The sequence below is a fragment of the Xiphophorus maculatus genome, chromosome 21, assembly GCF_002775205.1.
Source record: "Xiphophorus maculatus strain JP 163 A chromosome 21, X_maculatus-5.0-male, whole genome shotgun sequence".
In the NCBI taxonomy this organism is placed as follows: domain Eukaryota; kingdom Metazoa; phylum Chordata; class Actinopteri; order Cyprinodontiformes; family Poeciliidae; genus Xiphophorus; species Xiphophorus maculatus.
Genome location: NC_036463.1, coordinates 4,827,627 through 4,848,306, shown reverse-complemented (window position 1 = coordinate 4,848,306; position 20,680 = coordinate 4,827,627). Strand labels below are relative to the sequence as shown.

At 45.9% G+C, this 20,680-nt stretch overlaps 1 protein-coding gene across 2 annotated transcripts in view; it reads left to right on the top strand.

Annotated features, from left to right (window-relative positions):
• The window catches only part of LOC102226930 (phosphoribosyltransferase domain-containing protein 1), a 48,559-nt gene that overhangs the window by 8,775 nt on the left and 19,104 nt on the right, over positions 1-20,680 (top strand). For both annotated transcript variants that reach the window (XR_002752020.1, XM_014471269.2), the window contains exon 6: positions 2,043-2,060. Coding sequence is in view for 1 of the 2 variants with exons in the window: in XM_014471269.2 (XP_014326755.1) it covers positions 2,043-2,060 (18 nt within the window). In the remaining variant the exon portion in view is untranslated. The remainder of the gene's footprint in view (positions 1-2,042; positions 2,061-20,680) is intronic.

The following is a 20,680-nucleotide window of genomic DNA, read 5'->3' as shown; positions in this document are numbered from 1 at the left end:
ATATTGATTTCCTGGTTCTGGGTTGATTTTAATGACTTTATAGGAAATTTATTACATTCCAGTCCATCCATCCATTTATCCATCCATCCATCATTCTATTGGTCTCTTCATCCATCCATCCTTCCTTCTATCTGTTCATCCATCATTCTATGGTCTTTTCATCCATCCATTTATCCATCCATCCATCATTCTATTGGTCTCTTCATCCATCCATCCATCCATCCATCATTCTGTTGGTCTCTTCGTCCATCCATCTGTTGGTCTTTCCTTCTATCTGTTCATCCATTCATCCATCCTATTGGTCTCTGTCCATCCAGTTGCCCATTCTGAGGACAGAAACTATCAAACTCTCTGAAACTTTCCTCCTTGTGAATCTGCTCTCTCTGCACCCGGCTAGATATTAATCGGACCTTTCTGGACGGACGTCTGGCCTCTTACCGTACATTTACTGAGCTTGTAACCCTGAAGAGCTGTCGGGAAAGACTGATGAATCAGGGCAGAAATGTTACAACCTCAGCTGAATGGGAACACAAACATGCCAACACTGTATAGTCCTGTGGCTAAAAGCAGAAAGGTTGTCACCATCAACAGGAAAAACTGTTGACTTTATACTTCCTGTCCCTTATGCAATAAAATAGAAGAATAAAGTCATTTAAAAAAGTAGCTGTTTTAAAACTACAGTGTTGCTATTTTTAAACTCATACCATGATATGTGGGTATGACTTGGAAGAGGAAATAATTAACATAATACAGCATAAACTAAATGTCCTCTTTAAATCCTTGTTTACATACAACCTAACATCATTGTAGCACAGCTAGCTGCCACAAGACAGTACAAAAAAGCATTTTAAATATAGTTTGAGCCATTGCTTCAGAAATGACACAAATACTCCTAGGGTTTCTCATGATTTGTTTATTAATTAGCAAACAAAATACTAATTATGAGCCTGATGATGATTCTCAACTTATTGTACAAGCTAGCATTAGTAGGGCAGCACAGCTAGCTCTTGAGAAAAAGTTAGAAATGTAAGATTTGAAACCTGAAATAAGTAATTGCTTTTCACATAATACAGTTACTCATGAGGTTATTTGTTTATTGCTGAGAGAATAATACACAGAAAAAGGTAAATAAATCAGTTGAGATCAAATGTATGAGTTCTTTGTGTTTATGTACAAGCTAGCATTAGCACCTCAGTGCAATGAGCTGCTACTGGTAGTTAGAAAAGTAGCAGTTTCAAGTTCTTGTGTATCTTTTTTTAAAATAAAAAAGAGAGGCAACAACTGGTGTAACTGGCCATAGTGTTTATTAAAAGAAAATAAATTTAGCTCTAGCAGAAATGAGTCTCCACTTTTTGTACCTATTTGAGTAAAAGCTAGCATTAGCAATGCCGCGCTAAAAGCAAAAAACAGTATTTTAAAAGTCCCACAAGTACTTGTTTTTTGAAAGTTTATTGTCTTATTTATTTTTTTCATATATTTATTAATTCAATACCCAATAATGGTAGTGCTGAGTATTTTTAATGTTAGCGACATCTTAAGAATAAATAAAATCGATAAAAACCTAAATCGTTAATCCAGCTCACATTAAGGCACTGAGTTTCTTTAACTTGGCCCCATTAGTTCAGTGTCTCAAAACGTGATGTGAAGCTTTTCAGGTACAGACTGAATAAAAATTGGCCAGCTGTCTGCATTTTCTCCGATCGCTCTCCCTAAACCATAGACACGCTCACAAAGAGTCCTCACAGCCAGAAGAAGAAGCATTCGTCGGAAAACCCAGGAGCAGCGGGGCAATCGCTCAGCGCCCGGTCACTCTGGTGACTTCTGGTCATTGTAGAAAACAGATGTTTCATTACAGCGGAGAACTGAAAGAGTCGTCTGTATTTTTTTAGCTAAGACAGTGAAGATGCAGCCAACTTTGTTGCCATAGAAACCCCCCATAGAAACAGCCTTGCTTTTATTCTCGCTTTGCTTGAACAGTGTGAAAATTCAAGGATGACTTGCTGATATTTTTCTACCTTTTACTTGTTTTACATGCGACCCAGAGTGTGCTCGTTGTTGAGGTGAGTATAAACTGCGTAGTTTTTATTTATGACGTGAAATTAATTAGGCCCGAGCAGCAAAGCGCTGCGAAGGCCTATTGTATCTGTACTGTTTATTATTATTATTATTATTAGGCCCGAGCAGCAAAGCGCTGCGAAGGCCTATTGTATCTGTACTGTTTATTAGGCCCGAGCAGCAAAGCGCTGCGAAGGCCTATTGTATCTGTACTGTTTATTATTATTATTCTTACCCCCTCTTCGTGCGCCTTTTTGGGGGCTTTATCATATTCAAAAACTCACCAAACTTGGCGGAAGCGACTAGGCGGTTTAAAAATTTTGAATTTTAAGGTCGCCGCAAAAATCGCAAAAAAAATTGCTCAACGGCGGCAACTAGCAATTTTCAACAGACCCATTGCTATTCACTTACTTCATCGTAGAGACTTGAAATTCGGTACAGTTGTAGAGCTCACTAAGACGCTCAGAATTTACAAGTAATGTCATAGTGCAAGTATCGCAGGAAGTCGGCCATGTTGGATTGAAGGTCCATTTCGGACCCGATTTTGGCCGATTACAGCCTTCGTATTTGATCGAACTCCTCCTAGGGATTTCGATTGATCGGCTTCAAACTCGGTCAGTCTGATCATAAGGCATGTCTGATTTAAAGTTATCAAATTGGTGAGTTTTGGAGCATGTTGAAGGGGGGTTAGCAGGGGTCAAAGTTCACCTACACGCCATGAAACAAAAACCTCTTATATTTCCTATACAAAAAAACATAGAGGGACCAAACTTTCAGGGATTGATCGTCATCGGGTGTCCTATAATACCCTGCAGTGAAATTTTTTTTTTACGTAGGCCACGCCCCCTGAGAGCAGGAAGTGTAATGTTTTACTGTGAACGGTCGCTATCTTAGCCCTTTGACCTAATCAACATGAAACTGTGTCCAGAGACAGAAGACATGTTGGTGTGTTGTGGATTCCAACCCCGACCGGCTGCGATGAAGCAGGTGGGCGTGGCGGCGTTGCGAACGCCATCGAATTTCGTTTGGCTCTGAATTCCACAGTTTCGGGGTGAGCTGCTCCAAACTCACTAGGATGGATCCTTATCGACCCGCCAACAGGAATCCATAGCGATATTTGGTGGGCGTGGCCTAATTTTTCTATAGCGACCCCTAGAGTATTTTAAATGAACAGCCCCAAGCCATGCTTAAACCTAGAATTACGAAACTTGGTACACATGTGTATCTTGTCAGGACGTACAAAAAAGTCTCTTAGAGCCATGCTCTAAACCCAACAGGAAGTCGGCCATTTTAGATTGAAGTTCATTTGACCTCGATTTTGACGTTTACAGCCTTTGCATTTGATCGAACTCCTCCTAGGGATTTCGATTGATCGGCTTCAAACTCGGTCAGTCTGATCATAAGGCATGTCTGATTTAAAGTTATCAAATTGGTGACTGTCTGAGATTGCTGAAGGGGGGTTACCAGGGGTCAAAGTTCACCTACTCGCCATGAAACACGAAACTCTTATATATCCTGCACAGAAACTCACAGAGACACCAAACTTTTAGTTATTGATCATCAATAGGTGTCCTAAAATACCCTGTGGTGAAATTATGACATCGCTTAGGCCACGCCCCCTGAGAACAGGAAGTGTCATGTTTTACTGTGAACGGTCGCTATCTTAGCCCTTTGACATAATCAATATTAAACTGTGTCCAGAGGCAGAAGACATGTTGGTGTGTTGTGGATTCCAACCCCGACTGGCTGCGATGAAGCAGGTGGGCGTGGCGGCGTTGCGAACGCCGTCGAATTTCGTTTGGCTCTGAATTCCACAGTTTCGGGGTGAGCTGCTCCAAACTCACTAGGATGGATCCTTATCCATCCCCGAACAGGAATCCATAGCGATATTTGGTGGGCGTGGCCTAATTTCTCTATAGCGACCCCTAGAGTATTTTAAATGAACAGCCCCAAGCCATGCTTTAACTTAGAATTACGAAACTTGGTACACATGTGTATCTTGTCCGGACGTACAAAAAAGTCTCTTAGAGCCATGGTCGAAACCCAACATGAAGTCGGCCATTTTGTATTGAAGGTCCATTTTGGACCTCGAGTTTGACGTTTACAGCCTTTGCATTTGATCGAACTCCTCCTAGGGATTTCGATTGATCGGCTTCAAACTCGGTCAGTCTGATCATAAGGCATGTCTGATTTAAAGTTATCAAATTGGTGACTGTATGAGCTTGCTGAAGGGGGGTTACCAGGGGTCAAAGTTCAGCTACTCGCCATGAAACACGAAACTCTTATATTTCCTATATAAAAACACATAGAGGGACCAAACGTTCAGTGATTGATCGTCATCGGGTGTCCTAAAATACCCTGTGGTGAAATTATTTTTTTAAGTAGGCCACGCCCCCTGAGAACAGGAAGTGTCATGTTTTACTGTGAACGGTCGCTATCTTAGCCCTTTGACCTAATCAACATGAAACTGTGTCCAGAGACAGAAAACATGTTGGTGTGTTGTGGATTCAAGCCCTGACCGGCTGCGATGAAGCAGCTGTGTGCGGCGGCATGGCGAAGTGACCTGTAACGCCGATGCCATACGTTTGCTTCTAGATTCCACATGTTTCGACCGAGCTGCACCAAACTTGGCCTGACTCATCCTGTTGTGATGCCTGACAATGCTATGTCATCATATTATGACGTCATCTAAGCCCCGCCCCCTCGGAACCGGAAGTGCCGTTTTTTTCCTTGGAAAGCTCTGTTTATGGCTCTCTTGACCTAATGAAGTTGATTCTGTGTTGGATGACAGATAGGAAGTTGATCTCGCTTGCTTTAAAGTGCCAAGAGTTTTCAATGGCGGCAACGCCGTTCGTATACGTTTGCCTCTACATTCCACATATTTTGACCGAGCTGCATCAAACTTGGCCTGAGTGATCCTGGAGGCTTGCCCGTCAATCCTACGTCATCACATTATGACGTCATCTAAGCCCCGCCCCCTCAGAACAGGAAGTGCCGTTTTTTTCCTTTCAAAGCTCTGTTTATGGCTCTCTTGACCTAATCAAGATGATTCGGATGATAAACTCTGTCAATGCTCGCTGCTGGCTGAACCGTGTGGGCGTGGCCAAATGGCGAATATCAGTCCCTCGCCATATGCATACGTTTGGCTCTTATTCACGCATGGATCATCCGATTGGCACCAAACTGGATATGTATGACCTTTGTTCACCTCTATAGAGCCCAACTAGGTTGAAATGTAATTTGACTCCACTGCGCCCCCTAAGTTGATACATGGGCCGTATCTCCTCGAGGCATCGACCGATCTGCACCAGATTTTTTGACAGTCGTCGGGGAGCGCCGCCGAACGCATTCACGCATGTTGCCCGGTGGACGGGCAGGGTAAATGCGCGACGGCTCTTGCGGCGGCTAGCGGGCGGCGGTGCTGGAAACTGCGGCTGAGCTTCCGCGGTGGGGAGCGGGCTGCGGCTCTGGAAATCGTGCGAGACCTTCTGCGGTGGCCGGAACCCCCGCGGTGGCCAATAGGCCGGAGCGGCGCTTGCTGCGAGGGCCGCCCGAGGCTGCTTGCAGCTTTAATTATTATTATTATTAGGCCCGAGCAGCAAAGCGCTGCGAAGGCCTATTGTTTCTGTACTGTTTCTTATTAGGCCCGAGCAGCAAAGCGCTGCGAAGGCCTATTGTATCTGTACTGTTTATTATTAGGCCCGAGCAGCAAAGCGCTGCGAAGGCCTATTGTATCTGTACTGTTTATTAGGCCCGAGCAGCAAAGCGCTGCGAAGGCCTATTGTTTTCATACTGTTTCTTCTTATTTTTATTATTCTGCCCCCCTCTTTGAGCGCCTTTTTGGGGGCTTTATCATATTCAAAAACTCACCAAACTTGGCGGAAGCGTCTAGGCGGTTGAAAAATTTTGAATTTTAAGGTCGCCGCAAAAATCGCAAAAAAAATTGCTCAACGGCAGCAACTAGCAATTTTCAACAGACCCATTGCTATTCACTTACTTCATCGTAGAGACTTGAAATTCGGTACAGTTGTAGAGCTCACTAAGACGCTCAGAATTTACAAGTAATGTCATAGTGCAACTATCACAGAAAGTCGGCCATTTTGTATTGAACGTCCATTTTTTACCTCGATTTTGACGTTTACAGCCTTCGTATTTGATCGAACTCCTCCTAGGGATTTCGATTGATCGGCTTCAAACTCGGTCAGTCTGATCATAAGGCATGTCTGATTTAAAGTTATCAAATTGGTGAGTTTTGGAGCATGTTGAAGGGGGGTTACCAGGGGTCAAAGTTCACCTACACGCCATGAAACAAAAACCTCTTATATTTCCTATACAAAAACACATAGAGGGACCAAACTTTCAGTGATTGATCGGCATCGGGTGTCCTATAATACCCTGCAGTGAAATTTTTTTTTTACGTAGGCCACGCCCCCTGAGAGCAGGAAGTGTAATGTTTTACTGTGAACAGTCGCTATCTTAGCCCTTTGACCTAATCAACATGAAACTGTGTCCAGAGGCAGAAGACATGTTGGTGTGTTGTGGATTCCAACCCCGACTGGCTGCGATGAAGCAGGTGGGCGTGGCGGCGTTGCGAATGACGTCAAATTTCGTAAGGCTCTGAATTCCACAGTTTCGGGGTGAGCTGCTCCAAACTCACTAGGATGGATCCTTATCCACCCGCCAACAGGAATCCATAGCGATATTTGGTGGGCGTGGCCTAATTTCTCTATAGCGACCCCTAGAGTATTTTAAATGAACAGCCCAAAGCCATGCTTTAACTTAGAATTACGAAACTTGGTACACATGTGTATCTTGTCAGGACGTACAAAAAAGTCTCTTGGAGCCATGGTCGAAACCCAACAGGAAGTCGGCCATTTTGTATTGAAGGTCCATTTTGGACCTCGAGTTTGACGTTTACAGCCTTTGCATTTGATCGAACTCCTCCTAGGGATTTCGATTGATCGGCTTCAAACTCGGTCAGTCTGATCATAAGGCATGTCTGATTTAAAGTTATCAAATTGGTGACTGTATGAGCTTGCTGAAGGGGGGTTACCAGGGGTCAAAGTTCAGCTACTCGCCATGAAACACGAAACTCTTATATTTCCTATATAAAAACACATAGAGGGACCAAACGTTCAGTCATTGATCGTCATCGGGTGTCCTAAAATACCCTGTGGTGAAATTATTTTTTTAAGTAGGCCACGCCCCCTGAGAACAGGAAGTGTCATGTTTTACTGTGAACGGTCGCTATCTTAGCCCTTTGACCTAATCAACATGAAACTGTGTCCAGAGACAGAAGACATGTTGGTGTGTTGTGGATTCCAACCCCGACCGGCTGCGATGAAGCAGGTGGGCGTGGCGGCGTTGCGAACGCCATCGAATTTCGTTTGGCTCTGAATTCCACAGTTTCGGGGAGAGCTGCTCCAAACTCACTAGGATGGATCCTTATACACCCGCCAACAGGAATCCATAGCGAAATTTGGTGGGCGTGGCCTAATTTCTCTACATCTCCCCCTAGAATATTTTAAAAAATCAGCCCCAAGCCATGCTTTATCCTAGAATTACGAAACTTGGTACACATGTGTATCTTGTCAGGACGTACAAAAAAGTCTCTTGGAGCCATGCTCTAAACCCAACAGGAAGTCGGCCATTTTGGATTGAAGGTCCATTTTGGACCTCGAGTTTGACGTTTACAGCCTTTGCATTTGATCGAACTCCTCCTAGGGTTTTCGATTGATCGGCTTCAAACTCGGTCAGTCTGATCATAAGGCATGTCCAATTCAAAGTTATCAATATGGTGACATTTGAACAGGTGGAAGGGGGGTTAGCAAGGCTCAAAGTTCCCCTGTGATCGACTGTGTAATACAAAGGGCTTTGTCATGTGTAGGGCAATGCTGCCCTCTGGTGTCGAATTACTGAAATAATGAAACTATTTCAGTAATTTCAGTAATTCGACACCAGAGGGCAGCATTGCCCTACGGAATGACAGTTCAATGTTGAATTAAATAGGAAAAAATTAAATAATTTGTAATTCTAACACAAAAACTCACAGAGACACCAAAGTTTGAGTTATTGATCATTATCTTGTGTCCAATAATATCCAATGGTCAAATGATGACATCACGTAGGCCACGCCCTCTGACAACAGGAAGTCTTGTATTTTACTGTGAACGGTCGATAGCTTCTGCACCAAACTTTGCACGAGTGACCCTGGTGGGATCCTTGACGACCCTATGTCATCATATTATGACGTCATCTAAGCCCCGCCCCCTCACAATGAATTAGAGAGATCTTCTGTGTAATTACATAATAAACAGTCCATGTTCGTTGTTTGTAGGGCAATGCTGCCCTCTGCTGCCCACTGAAATAGTTTCATTATTTCAGTAATTCGACACCAGAGGGCAGCATTGCCCTACGGAATGACAGTTCAATGTTGAATTAAAGAGGAAAAAATTAAATAATTTGTAATTCTAACACAAAAACTGACAGAGACACCAACCCTTCAGTTATTGATCATTATCTTGTGTCCAATAATATCCAATGGTTAAATGATGACATCACGTAGGCCACGCCCTCTGACAACAGGAAGTCTTGTATTTTACTGTGAACGGTCGATAGCTTCTGCACCAAACTTTGCACGAGTGACCCTGGTGGGATCCTTGACGACCCTATGTCATCATATTATGACGTCATCTAAGCCCCGCCCCCTCACAATGAATTAGAGAGATCTTCTGTGTAATTACATAATAAACAGTCCATGTTCGTTGTTTGTAGGGCAATGCTGCCCTCTGCTGCCCACTGAAATAGTTTCATTATTTCAGTAATTCGACACCAGAGGGCAGCATTGCCCTATGGAATGACAGTTCAATGTTGAATTAAAAAGGAAAAAATTAAATAATTTGTAATTCTAACACAAAAACTGACAGAGACACCAAACCTTCAGTTATTGATCATTATCTTGTGTCCAATAATATCCAATGGTTAAATGATGACATCACGTAGGCCACGCCCCCTGACAACAGGAAGTCTTGTATTTTACTGTGAACGGTCGATAGCTTCTGCACCAAACTTTGCACGAGTGACCCTGGTGGGATCCCTGACGACCCTGTGTCATCATATTATGACGTCATCTAAGCCCCGCCCCCTCAGAACAGGAAGTGCCGTTTTTTTACTTGGAAAGCTCCGTTTATGGCTCTCTTGACCTAATCAAGATGATTCAGATGATAAACTCTGTCAATGCTCGCTGCTGGCTGAACAGTGTGGGTGTGGCCAAATGGCGAATATCAGTCCCTCGCCATATGCATACGTTTGGCTCTTATTCAGGCATAGATCATCCGATTGGCGCCAAACTGGATCTGTATGACCTTTGTTCACCTCTAAAGAGCCCAACGGGTTTGAGATGTAATTTGACTCCACTGCGCCCCCTAAGTTAATACATGGGTTGTATCTCCTCGACGCATCGACCGATCTGCGCCAGATTTTTTGACAGTCGTCGGGGAGCGCTGCCGAACGCATTCACGCGTGTCGCCTGGTGGACGGGCGGGGAAAATGCGCGACAGCTTCTGCGGTGGCTAGCGGGCGGCGGTGCTGGAAACTGCGGCGGAGCTTCTGCGGTCGGGAGTTGGCTGCGGCTCTGGAAATCGTGCGAGACCTTCTGCGGTGGCTGGAACCCCCGCGGTGGCCAATAGGCCGGAGCGGCGCTTGCTGCGAGGGCCGCCCGAGGCTGCTTGCAGCTTTAATTATTATTATTCTGCCCCCCTCTTCGTGGGCCTTTTTGGGGGCTTTATCATATTCAAAAACTCACCAAACTTGGCGGTCGCGTCTAGGCGGTTTAAAAATTTTGAATTTTAAGGTCGCCGCAAAAATCGCAAAAAAAATTGCTCAACGGCGGCAACTAGCAATTTTCAAAAGACCCATTGCTATTCACTTACTTCATCGTAGAGACTTGAAATTCGGTACAGTTGTAGAGCTCACTAAGACGCTCAGAATTTACAAGTAATGTCATAGTGCAACTATCACAGAAAGTCGGCCATGTTGGATTGAAGGTCCATTTCGGACCCTGATTTGGCCGTTTACAGCCTTCGTATTTGATCGAACTCCTCCTAGGGATTTCGATTGATCGGCTTCAAACTCGGTCAGTCTGATCATAAGGCATGTCTGATTTAAAGTTATCAAATTGGTGAGTTTTGGAGCATGTTGAAGGGGGGTTAGCAGGGGTCAAAGTTCACCTACACGCCAGGAAACAAAAACCTCTTATATTTCCTATACAAAAACACATAGAGGGACCAAACTTTCAGTGATTGATCGTCATCGGGTGTCCTATAATACCCTGCAGTGAAATTTTTTTTTTACGTAGGCCACGCCCCCTGAGAGCAGGAAGTGTAATGTTTTACTGTGAACGGTCGCTATCTTAGCCCTTTGACCTAATCAACATGAAACTGTGTCCAGAGACATAAGACATGTTGGTGTGTTGTGGATTCCAACCCCGACCGGCTGCGATGAAGCAGGTGGGCGTGGCGGCGTTGCGAACGCCATCGAATTTCGTTTGGCTCTGAATTCCACAGTTTCGGGGTGAGCTGCTCCAAACTCACTAGGATGGATCCTTATACACCCGCCAACAGGAATCCATAGCGAAATTTGGTGGGCGTGGCCTAATTTCTCTACATCTCCCCCTAGAATATTTAGAAAAATCAGCCCCAAGCCATGCTTAATCCTAGAATTACGAAACTTGGTACACATGTGTATCTTGTCAGGACGTACAAAAAAGTCTCTTGGAGCCATGCTCTAAACCCAACAGGAAGTCGGCCATTTTGTATTGAAGGTCCATTTTGGGCCCTATTGTGGCCGTTTACAGCCTTTGCATTTGATCGAACTCCTCCTAGGGATTTCGATTGATCGGCTTCAAACTTGGTCAGTCTGATCATAAGGCATGTCCAATTCAAAGTTATCAAAACGGTGACATTTGAACAGGTGGAAGGGGAGTTAGCAAGGCTCAAAGTTCCCCTGTGATCGACTCTGTAATACAAAGGGTATCCTTTGTCATGTGTAGGGCAATGCTGCCCTCTGGTGTCGAATTACTGAAATAATGAAACTATTTCTGTAATTTCAGTAATTCGACACCAGAGGGCAGCATTGCCCTACGGAATGACAGTTCAATGTTGAATTGAAGGGGAAAAAATTAAATAATTTGTAATTCTAACACAAAAAGTCACAGAGACACCAAAGTTTGAGTTATTGATCATTATCTTGTGTCCAATAATATCCAATGGTCAAATGATGACATCACGTAGGCCACGCCCCCTGACAACAGGAAGTCTTGTATTTTACTGTGAACGGTCGATAGCTTCTGCACCAAACTTTGCACGAGTGACCCTGGCGGGATCCTTGACGACCCTATGTCATCATATTATGACGTCATCTAAGCCCCGCCCCCTCAGAACCGGAAGTGCCATTTTTTTCCTTGGAAAGCTCTGTTTATGGCTCTCTTGACCTAATCAAGGTGATTCTGTGTTGGATGACAGATAGGAAGTTGGTCTCGCTTGCTTTAAAGTGCCAAGAGTTTTCAATGGCGCCAACGCCGTTCGTATACGTTTGCCTCTACATTCCACATATTTTGACCGAGCTGCATCAAACTTGGCCTGAGTGATCCTGGAGGCTTGCCCGTCAATCCTACGTCATCACATTATGACGTCATCTAAGCCCCGCCCCCTCGGAACCGGAAGTGCCGATTTTTCCTTGGAAAGCTCTGTTTATGGCTCTCTTGACCTAATCAAGGTGATTCTGTGTTGGATGACAGATAGGAAGTTGGTCTCGCGTGCTTTAAAGTGCCAAGAGTTTTCAATGGCGTCAACGCCGTCCGTATACGTTTGCCTCTACATTCCCCATATTTTGACCGAGCTGCATCAAACTTGGCCTGAGTGATCCTGGTGGGAGGCCCGTCGATCCTACGTCATCATATTATGACGTCATCTAAGCCCCGCCCCCTCGGAACAGGAAGTGCCGTTTTTTTTCCTTGGAAAGCTCTGTTTATGGCTCTCTTGACCTAATCAAGATGATTCGGATGATAAACACTGTCAATGCTCGCTGCTGGCTGAACCGTGTGGGCGTGGCCAAACGGCGAATATCAGTCCCTCGCCATATACATACGTTTGGCTCTAATTCACACATGGATCATCCGATTGGCGCCAAACTGGATATGTATGACCTTTGTTCTGCTCTAAAGAGCCCAACGGGTTTGAGATGTAATTTGACTCCACTGCGCCCCCTAAGTTAATACATCGGCCGTATCTCCTCGACACATCGACCGATCTGCACCAGATTTTTGGACAGTCGTCGGGGAGCGCCGCCGAACGCATTCACGCGTGTCACCCGGTGGACGGGCGGGGTAAATGCGCGACAGCTCCTGCGGCGGCTAGCGGGCGGCGGTGCTGGAAACTGCGGCGGAGCTTCTGCGGTGGGGAGTTGGCTGCGGCTCTGGAAATTGTGCGAGAGCTTCTGCGGTGGCTGGAACCCCCGCGGTGGCCAATAGGCCGGAGCGGCGCTTGCTGCGAGGGCCGCCCGAGGCTGCTTGCAGCTTTAATTATTATTATTATTATTATTCTGCCCCCCCAAAGAGGAGCCTTTTTGGGGGCTTTATCATATTCAAAAACTCACCAAACTTGGCGGAAGCGACTAGGCGGTTTAAAAATTTTGAATTTTAAGGTCGCCGCAAAAATCGCAAAAAAAATTGCTCAACGGCAGCAACTAGCAATTTTCAACAGACCCATTGCTATTCACTTACTTCATCGTAGAGACTTGAAATTCGGTACAGTTGTAGAGCTCACTAAGACGCTCAGAATTTACAAGTAATGTCATAGTGCAACTATCACAGGAAGTCGGCCATTTTGTATTGAACGTCCATTTTTTTCCTCGATTTTGACGTTTACAGCCTTCGTATTTGATCGAACTCCTCCTAGGGATTTCGATTGATCGGCTTCAAACTCGGTCAGTCTGATCATAAGGCATGTCTGATTTAAAGTTATCAAATTGGTGAGTTTTGGAGCATGTTGAAGGGGGGTTAGCAGGGGTCAAAGTTCACCTACACGCCATGAAACAGAAAACTCTTATATTTCCTATACAAAAACACATAGAGGGACCAAACTTTCAGTGATTGGTCGTCATCGGGTGTCCTAAGATACCCTGTGGTGAAATTTTTTTTTTACGTAGGCCACGCCCCCTGAGAGCAGGAAGTGTAATGTTTTACTGTGAACGGTCGCTATCTTAGCCCTTTGACCTAATCAACATGAAACTGTGTCCAGAGACAGAAGACATGTTGGTGTGTTGTGGATTCCAACCCCGACCGGCTGCGATGAAGCAGGTGGGCGTGGCGGCGTTGCGAACGCCATCGAATTTCGTTTGGCTCTAAATTCCACAGTTTCGGGGTGAGCTGCTCCAAACTCACTAGGATGGATCCTTATCCATCCCCGAACAGGAATCCATAGCGATATTTGGTGGGCGTGGCCTAATTTTTCTATAGCGACCCCTAGAGTATTTTAAATGAACAGCCCCAAGCCATGCTTAAACCTAGAATTACGAAACTTGGTACACATGTGTATCATGTCAGGACGTACAAAAAAGTCTCTTGGAGCCATGCTCTAAACCCAACAGGAAGTCGGCCATTTTGTATTGAAGGTCCATTTTGGACCTCGAGTTTGACGTTTACAGCCTTTGCATTTGATCGAACTCCTCCTAGGGATTTCGATTGATCGACTTCAAACTCGGTCAGTCTGATCATAAGGCATGTCTGATTTAAAGTTATCAAATTGGTGACTGTATGAGCTTGCTGAAGGGGGGTTACCAGGGGTCAAAGTTCAGCTACTCGCCATGAAACACGAAACTCTTATATTTCCTATATAAAAACACATAGAGGGACCAAACGTTCAGTGATTGATCGTCATCGGGTGTCCTAAAATACCCTGTGGTGAAATTATTTTTTTAAGTAGGCCACGCCCCCTGAGAACAGGAAGTGTCATGTTTTACTGTGAACGGTCGCTATCTTAGCCCTTTGACCTAATCAACATGAAACTGTGTCCAGAGACAGAAGACATGTTGGTGTGTTGTGGATTCAAGCCCTGACCGGCTGCGATGAAGCAGCTGGGTGTGGCGGCGTGGCGAAGTGACCTGTAACGCCGATGCCATACGTTTGCTTCTAGATTCCACATGTTTCGACCGAGCTGCACCAAACTTGGCCTCAGTGATGCTGTTGTGATGCCTGACAATGCTATGTCATCATATTATGACGTCATCTAAGCCCCGCCCCCTCAGAATGAATTAGAGAGATCTTCTGTGTAATTACATAATAAACAGTACATGTTCGTCGTTTGTAGGGCAATGCTGCCCTCTGCTGGCCACTGAAATAGTTTCATTATTTCAGTAATTCGACACCAGAGGGCAGCATTGCCCTGCAGATGAAATTCTTCGATTTTGTAATACACAGGAAAAAATAAAAAATTGGTATTTCTAACACAAAAAGTCACAGAGACTCCAAACTTTCAGTGATTGATCGTCATCAGGTGGCCTACAATACCATATGGTCAAATGATGACATCACGTAGGCCACGCCCCCTGAGAACAGGAAGTGTCATGTTTTACTGTGAACGGTCGCTCTCTTAGCCCTTTGACCTAATCAACATGAACCTGTGTCCAGAGACAGAAGACATGTTGGTGTGTTGAGGTTTCCAACCCTGACCGGCTTTGAGATAGCAGCTGGTCGTGGCGGCGTGGCGAAGTGACCTGTAACGCCGATGCCATACTTTTGCTTCTAGATTCCACATGTTTCGACCGAGCTGCACCAAACTTGGCTTGAGTGATGCTGGTGTGATGTCTGAAAATTCTATGTCATCAGATTATGACGTCATCTAAGCCCCGCCCCCTCAGAACAGGAAGTGCTATTTTTTTCCTTGGAAACTTTCATCTATGGCTCTCTTGACCTAATCAAGGTGATTCTGTGTTGGATGACAGATAGGAAGTTGGTCTCGCTTGCTTTAAAGTGCCAAGAGTTTTCAATGGCGGCAACGCCGTTCGTATACGTTTGCCTCTACATTCCACATATTTTGACCGAGCTGCATCAAACTTGGCCTGAGTGATCCTGGAGGCTTGCCCGTCGATCCTACGTCATCACATTGTGACGTCATCTAAGCCCCGCCCCCTCGGAACCGGAAGTGCCTTTTTTTCCTTGGAAAGCTCTGTTTATGGCTCTCTTGACCTAATCAAGATGATTCAGATGATAAACTCTGTCAATGCCCACTGCTGGCTGAACCGTGTGGGCGTGGCCAAATGGCGAATATCAGTCCCTCGCCATATACATACGTTTGGCTCTAATTCACACATGGATCATCCGATTGGCGCCAAACTGGATATGTATGACCTTTGTTCTGCTCTAAAGAGCCCAACGGGTTTGAGATGTAATTTGGGGAAAATGCGCGACAGCTTCTGCAGCGGCTAGCGGGCGGCAGTGCTGGAAACTGCGGCAGAGCTTCTGCGGTGGGGAGCGGGCTGCGGCTCTGGAAAACGCGCGAGAGCTTCTGCGGTGGCCGGAACCCCCGCGGTGGCCAATAGGCCGGAGCGGCGCTTGCTGCGAGGGCCGCCCGAGGCTGCTTGCAGCTTTAATTATTATTACGATTCTGCCCCCCTAAAGAGGAGCCTTTTTGGGGGCTTTATCATATTCAAAAACTCACCAAACTTGGCGGTGGCGACTAGAAAATTTAAAAATTTTGAATTCTAAGGTGATCTCAAAAATCGCAAAAAAAATTGCTGAACGGCAGCAACTAGCAATTTTCTGTTGACACAATGGTATGAACGTACTTCATCGTAGAGACATGAAATTTGGTACACATGTAGAGCTCACCAAAAGACTCAGAACTTACATTTAATGTTATAAGCCAACTATCACAGGAAGTCGGCCATTTTGTATTGAACGTCCATTTTTTACCTCGATTTTGACGTTTACAGCCTTCGTATTTGATCGAACTCCTCCTAGGGATTTCGATTGATCGACTTCAAACTCGGTCAGTCTGATCATAAGGCATGTTTGATTTAAAGTTATCAAATTGGTGAGTTTTGGAGCATGTTGAAGGGGGGTTAGCAGGGGTCAAAGTTCACCTACTCGCCATGAAACACGAAACTCTTATATTTCCTATACAAAAGCACATAGAGGGACCAAACTTTCAGTGATTGATCGACATCAGGTGGCTTACAATACCATATGGTCAAATGATGACATCACTTAGGCCACGCCCCCTGAGAACAGGAAGTGTCATGTTTTACTGTGAACGGTCGCTCTCTTAGCCCTTTGACCTAATCAACATGAAACTGTGTCCAGACACAGAAGACATGTTGGTGTGTTGAGGATTCCAACCCCGACCGGCTTTGAGATAGCAGCTGGGCGTGGCGGCGTGGCGAAGTGACCTGTAACGCCGATGCCATACGTTTGCTTCTAGATTCCACATGTTTCGACCGAGCTGCATCAAACTTGGCCTGAGTGATCCTGGAGGCTTGCCCGTCAATCCTAAGTCATCACATTATGACGTCATCTAAGCCCCGCCCCCTCGGAACCGGAAGTGCCGTTTTTTTCCTTGGAAAGCTCTGTTTATGGCTCTCTTGACCTAATCAAGTTGATTCTGTGTTGGATGACAGATAGGAAGTTGATCTCGCTTGCTTTAAAGTGCCAAGAGTTTTCAATGGCGGCAACGCCGTTCGTATACGTTTGCCTCTACATTCCACATATTTTGACCGAGCCGCATCAAACTTGGCCTGAGTGATCCTGGAGGCTTGCCCGTCAATCCTACGTCATCACATTATGACGTCATCTAAGCCCCGCCCCCTCGGAACAGGAAGTGCCTTTTTTTTCCTTGGATAGCTCTGTTTATGGCTCTCTTGACCTAATCAAGGTAATTCGGATGATAAACTCTGTCAATGCTCGCTGCTGGCTGAACCGTGTGGGCGTGGCCAAATGGCGAATATCAGTCCCTCGCCATATGCATACGTTTGGCTCTTATTCACGCATGGATCATCCGATTGGCGCCAAACTGGATATGTATGACCTTTGTTCACCTCTAAAGAGCCCAACGGGTTTGAAATGTAATTTGGCGCCACTGCGCCCCCTAAGTTAATACATGGGTTGTATCTCCTCGACGCATCGACCGATCTGCGCCAGATTTTTCGACAGTCGTCGGGCAGCGCCGCCGAACGCATTCACGCCTGTCGCCCGGCGGACGGGCGGGGAAAACGCGCGACAGCTTCTGCGGCGGCTAGCGGGCGGCGATGCTGGAAACTGCGGCAGAGCTTCCGCGGTGGTGAGCGGGCTGCGGCTCTGGAAAACGCGCGAGAGCTTCTGCGGTGGCCGGAACCCCCGCGGTGGCCAATAGGCCGGAGCGGCGCTTGCTGCGAGGGCCGCCCGAGGCTGCTCGCAGCTTTAATTAGGCCCGAGCAGCAAAGCGCTGCGAAGGCCTATTGTATCTGTACTGTTTATTATTATTAGGCCCGAGCAGCAAAGCGCTGCGAAGGCCTATTGTATCTGTACTGTTTATTATTAGGCCCGAGCAGCAAAGCGCTGCGAAGGCCTATTGTATCTGTACTGTTTATTATTATTATTATTATTACGATTCTTCCCACCTCTTCGTGCGCCTTTTTGGGGGCTTTATCATATTCAAAAACTCACCAAACTTGGCGGTCGCAACTAGAAAATTTAAAAATTTTGAATTTTAAGGTTGTCGCAAAAATCGCAAAAAAAATTGCTGAACGGCGGCAACTAGCAATTTTCTGTTGACACAATGGTATGAACGTACTTCATCGTAGAGACATGAAATTTGGTACACTTGTAGAGCTCACCAAAAGACTCAGAACTTACATTTAATGTTATTAGCCAACTATCACAGGAAGTCGGCCATTTTGTATTGAACGTCCATTTTTTACCTCGATTTTGACGTTTACAGCCTTCGTATTTGATCGAACTCCTCCTAGGGATTTCGATTGATCGACTTCAAACTTGGTCAGTCTGATCATAAGGCATGTTTGATTTAAAGTTATCAAATTGGTGAGTTTTGGAGCATGTTGAAGGGGGGTTAGCAGGGGTCAAAGTTCACCTACTCGCCATGAAACACGAAACTCTTATATTTCCTATACAAAAGCACATAGAGGGACCAAACTTTCAGTGATTGATCGACATCAGGTGGCTTACAATACCATATGGTCAAATGATGACATCACTTAGGCCACGCCCCCTGAGAACAGGAAGTGTCATGTTTTACTGTGAACGGTCGCTCTCTTAGCCCTTTGACCTAATCAACATGAAACTGTGTCCAGACACAGAAGACATGTTGGTGTGTTGAGGATTCCAACCCCGACCGGCTTTGAGATAGCAGCTGGGCGTGGCGGCGTGGCGAAGTGACCTGTAACGCCGATGCCATACGTTTGCTTCTAGATTCCACATGTTTCGACCGAGCTGCATCAAACTTGGCCTGAGTGATCCTGGAGGCTTGCCCGTCAATCCTAAGTCATCACATTATGACGTCATCTAAGCCCCGCCCCCTGGGAACCGGAAGTGCCGTTTTTTTCCTTGGAAAGCTCTGTTTATGGCTCTCTTGACCTAATCAAGTTGATTCTGTGTTGGATGACAGATAGGAAGTTGATCTCGCTTGCTTTAAAGTGCCAAGAGTTTTCAATGGCGGCAACGCCGTTCGTATACGTTTGCCTCTACATTCCACATATTTTGACCGAGCTGCATCAAACTTGGCCTGAGTGATCCTGGAGGCTTGCCCGTCAATCCTACGTCATCACATTATGACGTCATCTAAGCCCCGCCCCCTCGGAACCGGAAGTGCCGTTTTTTTCCTTGGAAAGCTCTGTTTATGGCTCTCTTGACCTAATCAAGGTGATTCTGTGTTGGATGACAGATAGGAAGTTGATCTCGCTTGCTTTAAAGCGCCAAGAGTTTTCAATGGCGGCAACGCCGTTCGTATACGTTTGCCTCTACATTCCACATATTTTGACCGAGCTGCACCAAATTTGACATGAGTGTTCCTGGTGGGATGCCGGACGATCGTACGTCATCGTATTATGACGTCATCTAAGCCCCGCCCCCTCAGAACAGGAAGTGCCGTTTTTTTACTTTCAAAGCTCTGTTTATGGCTCTCTTGACCTAATCAAGATGATTCGGATGATAAACTCTGTCAATGCTCGCTGCTGGCTGAACCGCGTGGGCGTGGCCAAATGGCGAATATCAGTCCCTCGCCATATGCATACGTTTGGCTCTTATTCACGCATGGATCATCCGATTGGCGCCAAACTGGATATGTATGACCTTTGTTCACCTCTAAAGAGCCCAACTAGGTTGAAATGTAATTTGACTCCACTGCGCCCCCTAAGTTAATACATGGGCCGTATCTCCTCGACGCATCGACCGATCTGCGCCAGATTTTTCGACAGTCGTCGGGGAGCGCCGCCGAACGCATTCACGCGTGTCGCCAGGTGGACGGGCGGGGAAAACGCGCGACAGCTCCTGCGGCGGCTGGCGGGCGGCGGTGCTGGAAACTGCGGCGGAGCTTCCGCGGTGGGGAGCGGGCTGCGGCTCTGGAAACCGAGCGAGAGCTTCTGCGGTGGCCGGAACCCCCGCGGTGGCCAATAGGCCGGAGCGGCGCTTGCTGCGAGGGCCGCCCGAGGCTGCTTGCAGCTTTAATTATTATTATTATTCTGCCCCCCCAAAGAGGAGCCTTTTTGGGGGCTTTATCATATTCAAAAACTCACCAAACTTGGCGGAAGCGACTAGGCGGTTTAAAAATTTTGAATTTTAAGGTCGCCGCAAAAATCGCAAAAAAAATTGCTCAACGGCAGCAACTAGCAATTTTCAACAGACCCATTGCTATTCACTTACTTCATCGTAGAGACTTGAAATTCGGTACAGTTGTAGAGCTCACTAAGACGCTCAGAATTTACAAGTAATGTCATAGTGCAACTATCACAGAAAGTCGGCCATTTTGTATTGAACGTCCATTTTTTTCCTCGATTTTGACGTTTACAGCCTTCGTATTTGATCGAACTCCTCCTAGGGATTTCGATTGATCGGCTTCAAACTCGGTCAGTCTGATCATAAGGCATGTCTGATTTAAAGTTATCAAATTGGTGAGTTTTGGAGCATGTTGAAGGGGGGTTACCAGGGGTCAAAGTTCACCTACACGCCATGAAACAAAAACCTCTTATATTTCCTATACAAAAACACATAGAGGGACCAAACTTTCAGTGATTGATCGTCATCGGGTGTCCTAAAATACCCTGCAGTGAAATTTTTTTTTTACGTAGGCCACGCCCCCTGAGAGCAGGAAGTGTAATGTTTTACTGTGAACGGTCGCTATCTTAGCCCTTTGACCTAATCAACATGAAACTGTGTCCAGAGACAGAAGACATGTTGGTGTGTTGTGGATTCCAACCCCGACCGGCTGCGATGAAGCAGGTGGGCGTGGCGGCGTTGCGAACGCCATCGAATTTCGTTTGGCTCTGAATTCAACAGTTTCGGGGTGAGCTGCTCCAAACTCACTAGGATGGATCCTTATCCATCCCCGAACAGGAATCCATAGCGATATTTGGTGGGCGT